Below are 11348 nucleotides of genomic sequence, written 5' to 3'. Positions count from 1 at the left end.
AGACACTTGAATAATGGATGTCAATTGTTGATCAAGAATTGAGAATTGCTAATTGACTTAGAGTGCACTAAAGCTAGACTTTCCTAGGGTAAGACTAGGACTTGTGACTTAAGTTAGTTACTTTTACTTGACTTTCCTCTATAATTAGGGGTTAACTAAGTGAAGCAACACTCCTTTGTTATCACAATTGAAGGAAGCTATAGTGATGGAACTTCCAATGTTCAACCTCGGCCAAGACTTTTAATATTGATTGATTGTTGTTTTCTTTTATTAGCACTTTTATGCCACACTCTTCAAGCCACAAAAGACCCCTTAACCACTAACATACACCCTTGTAGCATTCCTAGGGAAGAACGACTCGGGACTAATACTCTCGGTTATAGATTGTAGAATTGTTTGATGATGGATTTTGCGTCGGTTTAGACTATACTACGATTGATTACTCGATAATTTCTATACCGGCAAAAATTCATTTATCAAAATGGCGCCGTTGCCGGGGAGTGCACATGAGTGCCATGTTTTTGGTTAACGTAAATATGTGAATATTGTGAATATGTTTGTCTTTTGTTTGTTTGTTAGTTTTCATTAGTTTTAGATCTCTATTAGTTTTGTTCCTATTTGCCACTATGAATTCTCATCCTTGTGGTTTTGGATATGACTATGACTTTGTTGTAGGCGATGAAAACTTGAATGATGGCTCACATTATGGGAGAGATGAATTCTTAGGAAGAGAGCCATATCCATATGAGCAATCATCATCGCAACCTTCCCCTTCAAGTTACTATGATGGTAATCCTTCCTATAATGCATATCATTCCTATGGATATGATGATTCTTATCATGGTTATACTACTCAACCACCATCATTCCATACACCATATTCTCAACCCACACCTTATTTCCACCAATTGCCTACATATGAGCCAAGTCTATATTCCCCCTATGCATACCCTTGTGACGATTATGAACAAGCAACCCTTGAATCACCACCACTCCAACATCTTTACCCCCCAACCCGAGTCCCCATGGATGATACACTTGGTATCATTCTTCAAGAGCAAGAAGAGCTCCAAACCGCACTCACTTGTTTCACCTCTACTCTCCAAGAATTTATGTCCCGTATAATTTCACCTTCTACCAACAACCAAGATGCCCTCCCACCGCCACGCTTTGATGAACCTCCTTTCCAACCATATCATGATTTCTCCTTTCCGCCACAAACCTCCACGGAAAAAAATCCATGTCCATCAATCCAAGAGCCATATGATCCTACTTATGTTAGTGAAGAGGAACAAGAGTCAAAGGATCTTCTCAAGGAAGAAATGGATCGGCTTCAAGCAACCATCCGTCAAAAGATGGATTCTTGGGATTCACATCACAAGCAATTCATATCACAACCGAAATGAGTTCACGGATGATTGTGAAAAAGCAACCAAAGAGGGAGGTATGAGGGAGACTTTAGAGTCTCAAGTTGAGCATAAGGAAATGGAGTGTGTGTTGCAACAAGCGGAGGAAATGAAGATTGTTGAAGATAAAGAAGTGGAAGAAGACCTAGAGGAGGTTGAACAAGAAGGAAGTTCCATCAACGAAAATAACTCTACATCAAGTGACAATGGTGATCTTGTTGAAGCTTCTCCCATCGAATGTGAAACCGATGTTGAGGAGGTTGCGCAACCTCCAACACATGACTTGATCAATGATAAAGGTTTGGAGGAAGTTAGCAAACAAGAAGAATTTAAAGAAAGTTATCAAAAGATGGAAATCATCATGGAGGAGCCAAAGGAAGTGGAACATACAATGTCAAGACCATTGGATATCTTCCTTGCTAAGTCGCCATCCCAATTACAAATTGAGTGGGTAATCATCTCATCCTTTAATTTTCTCGGCCCATATCAATATGCGTTGTTAGAAATGGACGGTCAACTTAGAACTCTTTGCGGGCTAGAAAGTAAGAACGGATTAGATGTTGGTGGACAATTTGAATCAAGGTGCATAAAGGATGGAAGATCAAACTTTGAGTTTCAAAAGTGGAGTGAAGCCAAATTCAATGGAATTAGGATGATGAGTATGAGTTACAAAGAGAATTCAATAAGTTTGTCACCCTATTGGAAGCATGAAGATCAAGAAAAAAAGGGGTTGACAAATAAAGTATGGGATCCCGGAACATACATAGACCACTATCAACTTAGGGGCCTTGTTACACGCTTAGGCCCCCTTGAAGGCCTTGTACGTTTAAATTGGGATCCCGGAGGCTATTGGAAGTGCAAACACTGGTGGGGATTCGAAGAAGAGTTCAAGCATAAGCCACCCTAGCAAGGACTCCATCAAAATGTCCAACTTAAGGACTTAAACTAAAAGTGCTAGGTGGGAGACACCCCACCATGGTAAACTCTTTCCATACTCTTTTAAATTTGCTTAATAAGTGATTTGAGTTACCATTGTAGGTAGATGTTTCATATAAATTTATTTGTACAACTTAATTGTTAGCTTAGTCACGTGTATGTTGTGTTTAGTAGTAGATGAATAATATCAAATTGCATTTTTTGAATTGTATGATGGTTGATTGAATAAAGAGTTATGAGCAGTATGGAGAGCACCCAGCATAATTTTTCTGAAAAAAAGGGGTGGACGCGCGCGCACGATGTACGCGCACGCGTCCCTGAGCGGATGCATCACCACCCACATTCTAGAGAGTTGGGCTTCTCTTGGGCAAACACTATGCCCTGAGCCCAACCCAATCCACGTTGACGCGCACTACGTGCGTGCGCGCCGATCATGAGAACAAGGACATGTACACGGACGCGCACCTGCCGCGCCCGCGTCGATCTGTTGCTGCAATTCTTTGAGCCAAGCCCCAGAGAGTTGAGCCGGATCTAGGCCAACTTTAAGCCCCCAGCCCAACTCAATTTGCGCGGACGCGCACCTGCCGCGTGCGCGCCCATTTGCCCAGGAAGGAACAGACGCGAGCGCACGCATTGCGCTAGCGCGCCTTATCACAGATTACCAACGTACGCGGACGCGCACTTGCCGCGCGCGCGTCCCTTACATGCTGCCGCCACTCCAGGCTTTTGCCCCGAGAGTTGGGCGTGCATCAAGCCCACCCTAAGCCTCAGGCCCAACCACATGTACGCGTGCGCGCGCTGTTCGCACACGCGCCCTTGCATAGTCTGCCAATCCACGCTAGAGCACACTGCACGCTCACGCGTGGGTCCCAAATTTTCATCAATGTACGCGGACGCGCAAGGTGCGCGCCCGCGCCGATTCAAAAAAGGTGATAACCCTAATGCACAAAGAACATTGCGCAGTCGCGCACCCTCTCTTCTTCTCCCTCACCGTTCCATTTTCTTCTTCTCCCCCATTACTGCCGCGGCAGCAGCGTCGCCACCGCACGACCAACCGCCGTCCTTCACCATCAACCCCACTCATCCTCACTCCCTCCTCCTCCCTTCGGTCAAACACCCAACCACCGCTGCCACCATCTCCGCCGCCATTCCACCGTCACTGCCGGCGACAGCACTCGGCGGCCCCTCCCTCTCTTTCCTTCTTTCACATTCTTCTATCACTCTCCTTCTTTCACCATCGCCGACCCTCTGTCACTCAGTCTCTCGTTCTCCTGTTGCCAACCACCGTCGCTGCTCTTCTGCCATAACCGCCACCATTCACGGCGACGCAACTTCTGATTCTGCTGCCCCTCTCCCAATTTCCTTTCCATTCTTAGTTCCTCTGCTCCCAGGTTCTTGCTCCAACTCTGCTTGTTTTTAATTTTTTGTTTATGTTACTTACTGTTAGTTGTTTGTAGTTAGTTAGAATTGGAACTTTGTATGTTAGGTTAGATAGAAATAATTGCGGTTAGGTAGCTAGGACTAGATAGAGGATTCTAGGCCTGATAAGTACTCTGTTTGTGCATAATTTGCTATTTGTTTCCTTGGGTGCTGTATGATTGATTTTGGGTTGCTCTTCTCTGCAATTTGTGTTGCTAAATGCTATCTGATTGCCGTTGTGCTTAATTGATGTTGTTTTCTATGTTATTTGTGCTATTTTGCTATCCGGGAACATCCGATTTTAAGCCGGAATACTGCCCAATTTTCAAGAAATCTGTTTTCATCTTAATCTCTATTGTAATTTGGGCTAATTTCCGTTTCCTTTTGACTTCCCGGATTTACACCAATCATTGTGAACATGAACCACAACTTCTCTTTTATTTGAGCTTAAATATCGTCATACCACTAATCCACTTTTCTAACTCACTAATTTCTTTAACCAATTAACCTCTACTCACATTTAACGCTCTTTAACCATTCTTTCAAAAATATGATGATTTTATGCTTATTGAGTAAGAGTTGTTGACTTTAATGAAGATTGCATTCTTAGTTTACTTGTTCACTCATGCTTACTTGTTACCAATTCTTTTCAAGTTCAGTTCAACATCATGATTGTTTATTAGCCAATTGATATCCTGAACATGCCTTCTCTGTTACATGCTAAGTGTTTCATTGCTTATATGCTATCATATTTTTCAGGATGTCGGATAAAGGAAAAGCTATAGCCACTGCTTCCAAGAAAAGAAAACACTCTACACCTTCTACCCCCTCCATTTATAAGAATTATGCTAAGAATCCTCTAAATGACAAAGAAAAAAAGAAAAGGAAAATCAGTTGCTACCTTCTACCAATCCAACAAAGTTTCCCAATCTTTACTATGAGCTTCGCTTCCAAAACTATCAAAAGACGAAGCTGAATACTGAGAAGAGATTACTCCTACCCAATGATGTGAGACGAGCCATCACTAGTCGCATCCTAGAGTTGGGTATAGATTTTGTTGACAGAGATTTGGGAGATATCAACATTTCTTGGGTTAAGGAATTCTATTGCAACTTCTTCCGTCCTACTTTGGATTCAGTTCAGGTGAGGGGTAAAGAGGTTATGATTACTGAGACTGCTATAGAGGAGGCATTGCAGTGTCGGCACATTACTGATGACATGTGTGCCCATCAGCAGGCAGAGATGGCTATCCATACCATGACCTTTGACTATGAGGCGCTGAGGCGCGTGATTGGTTTACCAGATGCTACTTGGATCATGGACTCGGGCAACACAAAGCCCAAAGGGATGCTCTTTGCACACTTGAACAAGGAGGCCAAGACTTGGCAGATGATCTTCGCTCACTACGTCTTGCCCACCACTCACTTTTCTGAGATCCCTATGGAGATGCTACTCTTAATTGGCTGTGTTATGGAGGGAAAGAAAGTTTATTTTCCCCGATTGATCTGACAGAGCATGTGGCGAGCCCATATTCGTGGCCTCCTGCCTTTTCCTGTCCTGATTACCAGCATGGCATCACTGGCGGATGTTCCTAGCCATGATGATGATGTGATACCACCGCCGCCAGAGGACGGTGCTAAGGAGGTCACTATTCCTTGGGGCACTTGGGTGACTGAAAGACCCCTGGCTAGACGCCGATCTAGAGCTAGAGCGGTGGTAGGGACAGCCGGACCTTCAGCAGCCCCATCTTCGACAGTCTCTTCTTCAGCACCTGAGCCGACTTACCTACTGGTCCAGCGTCTATTTCGGTTTTTAGAGCGCGAGAGGCTCCATGTCAGACGCCGACTGGATCGGATGGATCAGGCGCTCATCTCTCTTGGCGTTGAGTTACCTCCGCTTCCCGACTCTCCGGCCTCCGATGAGCAGGATCATCAGGAGGAGGATGCGGAGGCGCCGACTCAGCAGGATGCACCTCCAGTTGCTTCTGACACTACAGAGCCACCACAGACCCATGAGGAGCCGGTCCCACACCCACAGCCACAGCCAGAGCCAGAGCCTACCGTTGTACCTTCCACTGATCCTCAGGATTAGCATCGAGGACGATGCTTGATCTTAAGTGTGGGGAGGTAGCCGGTGGCATCATTAGATACCGGTGAACATTTTGGCCACTTTACTAGCTATCTTACTTTGCATATCCTTTGTATATATTTGATGTATTTTGAGTTAAAGAAGTTATGCATTTTCATTCCAAATCACTTACTTAGGATGCAAGAAAGTGCATAAAGACTAATAAAACAAGTGAAATTAGCTTGAAAAATGGGTATATGATGACTTGTCATCAATAGATTCCATACTTTTAGTTGGATTTTTCTTTATACATTTTTGCATATCTTTCTTTTTAGTTTGTGGTTGTGATTAGAAATCATGTTTTAAGTGAAACTTAGTCACCCTTTTTGCATAAGAAATTGGTTTTAAGTGAAAAAGAAATGGGTAAACTAGGGAGAATTTTTGAATTTTTCAATCACAACAATGCTTAGTTAAATATTGAGATTTTCCAAGAATTTTAATTATAGGGCATAGGGCACCAACCCAATTGATTGAAGAAGCTATATCTTTATGCTTGAATTTCATACTTTGTGAATCATGTATTGAATTAAGAACACAAGCTTGTGAGACTTGAGCCTATTGATGTGGTTACATTTTATAACCACTTATTTTCCATTCTTGTGTGAAATTATTCTCTTTCTATGATTATGATCCTTGATTTGCTTGATTCTATATGTCCATTTATTTCTTGTATTAATGCATTTGTATGATTGAGGCCATTATTTCATTAGCCCACTTACCCAAATAGCCAACCTTTTACTCTCCATTGTTAGCCAAATTTGAGCCTATGCTTAACCAACTTATTCTCATTTTAGCACATTACAAGCCCAAGGCGGAAAACCAATGAAAGTCCTTGTTTGGATCTTTGATTAGCCTAGGCTAGTGAGAGTGTTTATTATTCAGAGGCTTGGGAACATTGGATGGGATAAAAGGGGTAGTACACTTTCATATTTTAGAATTGGGAACATATTCATATATTGATTGAATGTATAAACCTTATGCATTGATGTCCTTATGTATAGTTTGAAAAAAAATGATGAAAAGAAAAAAAAATAAATAAAAGTGAAAAAAAAAGAAGAAGAGAAAAGAAAAAAAATGTAAATAGAACAAGAAAGAAAAGGAAAAAAGAAGAGCAATAAGGGGGACAAAATGCCCCAAAGTGAAGTCAATAAAAAGGAATCAATGCATAGGTGTTATGAATCAAATAAGAATGCATGAGTATGTAAGAAAAAAGTGAAGAATGGGTAGTTAGAGTAGTTTGAACTTGTATAGGTCATTATATAGTTAGGTGGGGAAGTTTATGCTAATCAAATTTCAATAAAAGGGGATCAATGCATAAGTGTTACGAATCAAGAAATAAGATGCATGAATATGTAAGAAAAAGTGAAGAATGGGTAGTTAGAGTAGTTTGAATTTGTATAGGTCATTATATAGGTTAGGTGGGAAAGTCTATACTAATCCAAGATCCAAACTCTAGTCCACTTAACCATAAATGAACCTACCTTAACCTTAACCCCATTACAACCTAAATGAAAGACCTCATGATAAATGTATGCATGCGTTGAATAAGTGTTGATTGTTAGAAGAAAATCAAATTTTGGAAAGCATGATTAGAAGAGAATTGAGTGAATTAACCCTTAAACACTTGAGTGAATAGAGCGGATACACATCCGGTGAGGGTTCAAAAGTTCAATTACATGTATTCACCCATATTATCTATAATCTTGCAAGTTTGAACTCTTTTTGATAATTCAATGCAATTGTGGTTTGGACTTAACTCCTATTGCCCTAACTATTGTTCTTACACATGTTCTCTTGGGAATTGATTTGTTTGAACTAAGCATTTCCATTTGCTTTAGATAGTTGCATTTAGATAAGTTTATATAGTTTAGTTGCATTCAATAAATGTCACACCCTTTAGTTCCTTCTTATTTTAGCATGAGGACATGCTAAGGCTTAAGTGTGGGGGGGTTGATAAACCCCATTTTTAGGGTTTATCTTGTATTGAATTTAGAGTATTTTGATAACCTCTTCTCGCATTTAGCCTATGAATTGGCATGGTTTTGTTATCTCTCCCGTATTTGTGCTTAAGTGTAAAAACATGCTTTTTAAGCCTTATTTTGATGAATTCTAATTCATCCTTGATTCCATAAGATGCCTTGATGTATTTGCTAGTAATCTCAGGTTGAAATAGGTTAGGCATGGATCAAAGGAGCAAGGAAGGAAGCATGCAAGTGGAGAGAAGCACAAAAAGCCAAAGAATTGATCTCGACCAAGCACGCGTACGCGCACAAGGCGCTCGCGCGCACATTGCAGAATCGACCAGCGTGCGCGCATGCGTCGTAGTCCGCACGTGATTCTGTTATTGCAACACGTGCCTGGCGATTTTGGAAGGTTTCAGCAACCAACTTTGGCGCCAAATTGCATATAAGAACCAAGGATTGAAGGGGATTGACACACATTCACATCCATAGACTCATTTTACAAGTTTTCTGAGATATTTTTAGTTAGTTACATTTGTAGAGAGAGAAACTCCAACCTCTCTCTAGATCGTGTTGAATCACTTTGATTCTAAACCTCTTCTCAATTTTACTATGTCTTTCATTCTTGCTCTCCAAATGTTTGAGAAAATGCCAACTTTAGATATGGAATAGCATCCCCTCACTTGGCCTAGTGGTTGAGTCATTGGAGACACTTGAATAATGGATGTCAATTGTTGATCAAGAATTGAGAATTGCTAATTGACTTAGAGTGCACTAAAGCTAGACTTCCCTAGGGTAAGACTAGGACTTGTGACTTAAGTTAGTTACTTTTACTTGACTTTCCTCTATAATTAGGGGTAACTAAGTGAAGCAACACTCCTTTGTTATCACAATTGAAGGAAGCTATAGTGATGGAATTTCCAATGTTCAACCTCGGCCAAGACTTTTAATATTGATTGATTGTTGTTTTCTTTTATTAGCACTTTTATGCCACACTCTTCAAGCCACAAAAGACCCCTTAACCACTAACATACACCCTTGTAGCATTGCTAGGGAAGAACGACTCGGGACTAATACTCTCGGTTATAGATTGTAGAATTGTTTGATGATGGATTTTGCGTTGGTTTAGACTATACTACGATTGATTACTCGATAATTTCTATACCGGTAAAAATTCATTTATCATACATCCGAGATAAGGGGAAAGATCCAAGGTATTACTAAACTTATCCTCTATTTGTTTACCCATTTTGGTATATGTTTTTTTTTATAAAAATATTGTAATATTGTAGATGAAAATTAGGCCCGTAACATTGAAAGTAACTAGTTATACAGAAATTATGCTTTATTACACATTAAACACATTCAATAACAATCACTACATCAAAGTGACAACATTGGAATAAAAAGGCTTAAACCCAAAATTGCATGCGTCGTCATGGATCCGAGTGGAGCGCATTGGGACACCCACGTCTGGTGTGGCCTTCTCCGCGGCAGAGCCCACATCTCTTCTCGGCGCGCTCAATGGCATCCATCTGGATCCGTGTGGATACCAGCCTTCCCAATGCCTTCCCCCTCATGGCTGAGTTGGGCTTTAGGCGTGCACCGTACTATGAAGGCCACATCTTTTCGTCTGATATCGGTGAAAACTCCCTCTCGTGACTCGTATGCCTTGAATACAGAGGTCATCGTGTACACGGAGTCCACGAAATGACCCTACTCCATACTCGCAACTGCACATGCCGCCAGGACGTGTCGACATGGGTAATGTAATTACTAGAACTGGCCGCAGTCGCATGTACGCTCGATCAAACGAACCCCATATGAAGTATGTGACCAACCATCCACTAGCTCCATCTCTTCCACGCTAAAAACGGATGCCCTACGATCACAATGGGTGACTTGCAACATCGGTAGACTCTCTCTGTTCTTATCTATAGCTGCCAACAGCCGCTACGAATAGATCTATCCATCCTATAACTGAGCATGTGCTTCCCATCCTCTACGCACGAACAACTGTTGCAACCTCTCATACGTTGCCCGAACAATCGCTGCCATTAGAAGATTCCTCGTTCCCTTTAGTACGTCATTTATACACTCTGATAGGTTCGTCGTCATGTGACCATACCGACGACCTTCGTCGCAATGTTACAACCACAAATCCTTCCTGAAACGAAGATCCCAATCCACCATCTCACGGATAGTGTACCCAAAGTATCCAAGTACTAGTCGCATCCCTCCTTACTTGGACTATACGCAACATTTATAAGGTACCTCTTATTTTAGGCCGATTTGAACCTGGAATTGAAGTTTGAAGCCATGTGCCAGATGCAATAAGCATGATATGCTGATGGAGGATGCCATCCACTGTGAGGTGCATTGAGATTAGCGCGAATGACCTGTGATCTATCTGATATAATCAGGATTCCTGGCTGTGGAGTAACATGCTGTCTCAAATTTGAGAGGAAAAACGACCATGACTCCGTTGTCTCAAACTCCACTAATGAGAAAGCTATGGGAAGAATATTGTTGTTACCATCTTGAGCCATAGCAATTAAAAGCATGCCCTTGTACTTGCCATACAAATGTGTTCCGTCCACCGATACAAATGGCTTGCAATGCTTAAACGCTTCAATACATAGAGGAAATGGCCAGAAAACCTTATCAAACCAACTCCACTCTCTGTCAATCATATTCACGTTGTAATAAGGGACAACAATGCATTCGTGGATCGTACCTGGGAGGCACTCCTGCAAAGCTTGTAAGAGCGCCGAAATCCTATTATATGACTCTTCCCAGTCGCCATAGATCTTGGCAATCGCCTTTTGTTTTTCCATCCATATCTTCCGATATGAGGGCTTAAAATGGTAAATGTGATGGACAACACTTTACAACACTGGGATAGACACCAATGGATCAGTCTTTATCATAGGTAACACGACCTTGCAAATCAACCCACTATCCAGTTGCGCATGGTCCTAAGACATAGTTCGTGTCAGATAGGTATGTGATCCACCGAACCGATGTACCTGCCTACAAATTTTGCTCCAATGTCAACAACATGCTAAACAAAAAACTAACGTATAGAGTCTAATGCATCCACAATATAACGTAAAATATACCAGTAATTCAAGTTATATCGCAATGCCATATGAAGACTCCATGGACAACCAATCGTGAATTGCTTGCAACGATAGTGATATTTAAGGCTATCTGACTCCAGCATTCTGTACTCTGCATTCCGTTGAATATTGTAGTTCTTCACCACTGTTAGAACTGCTTCTCGGTTGTTGAACATATGCCTAATTCAGAATTTCACCCCAGTATCCGTATTGTAATCCTCTCCGTCCCCAACCTTCAAAAGATCGTCCGGCTGCATTGCATCCGAGTTCAACGTTTGATAATGGCTAGAAACATCCGACAGTCGAGGAATGGCCAAAGGGAGAGGCAGCAAAAACCTACCAACGTTGCCGTTGGGAGTCTCCGACACAAACTCATC

The 11348-nt window shown here is 41.7% G+C and overlaps 1 protein-coding gene across 1 annotated transcript; it reads right to left on the bottom strand.

The window, feature by feature from the left end:
• Positions 1 to 10131: 10131 nt before the first annotated feature.
• Positions 10132 to 11147, bottom strand: LOC107466466 (uncharacterized). The gene is made up of 3 exons (XM_016085444.1): positions 10972 to 11147; positions 10879 to 10882; positions 10132 to 10707 (listed from the first exon to the last, which is right to left on the bottom strand). Exons 1-3 carry the CDS (start codon positions 11145 to 11147, stop codon positions 10132 to 10134), a joined length of 756 nt encoding a protein of 251 aa, XP_015940930.1.
• Between the last annotated feature and the right edge of the window lie 201 nt (positions 11148 to 11348).

The sequence above is a fragment of the Arachis duranensis genome, chromosome 9 (genome assembly GCF_000817695.3).
Source record: "Arachis duranensis cultivar V14167 chromosome 9, aradu.V14167.gnm2.J7QH, whole genome shotgun sequence".
NCBI classification, from domain to species: domain Eukaryota; kingdom Viridiplantae; phylum Streptophyta; class Magnoliopsida; order Fabales; family Fabaceae; genus Arachis; species Arachis duranensis.
This window is presented reverse-complemented; position numbering and strand designations above follow the sequence as displayed.

What these genes read in the sequence shown, in the direction of transcription:
- LOC107466466 (XM_016085444.1), bottom strand. Translation starts at nt 11,147, where the DNA reads ATGTTCAACAACCGAGAAGCAGTTCTAACAGTGGTGAAGAACTACAAT.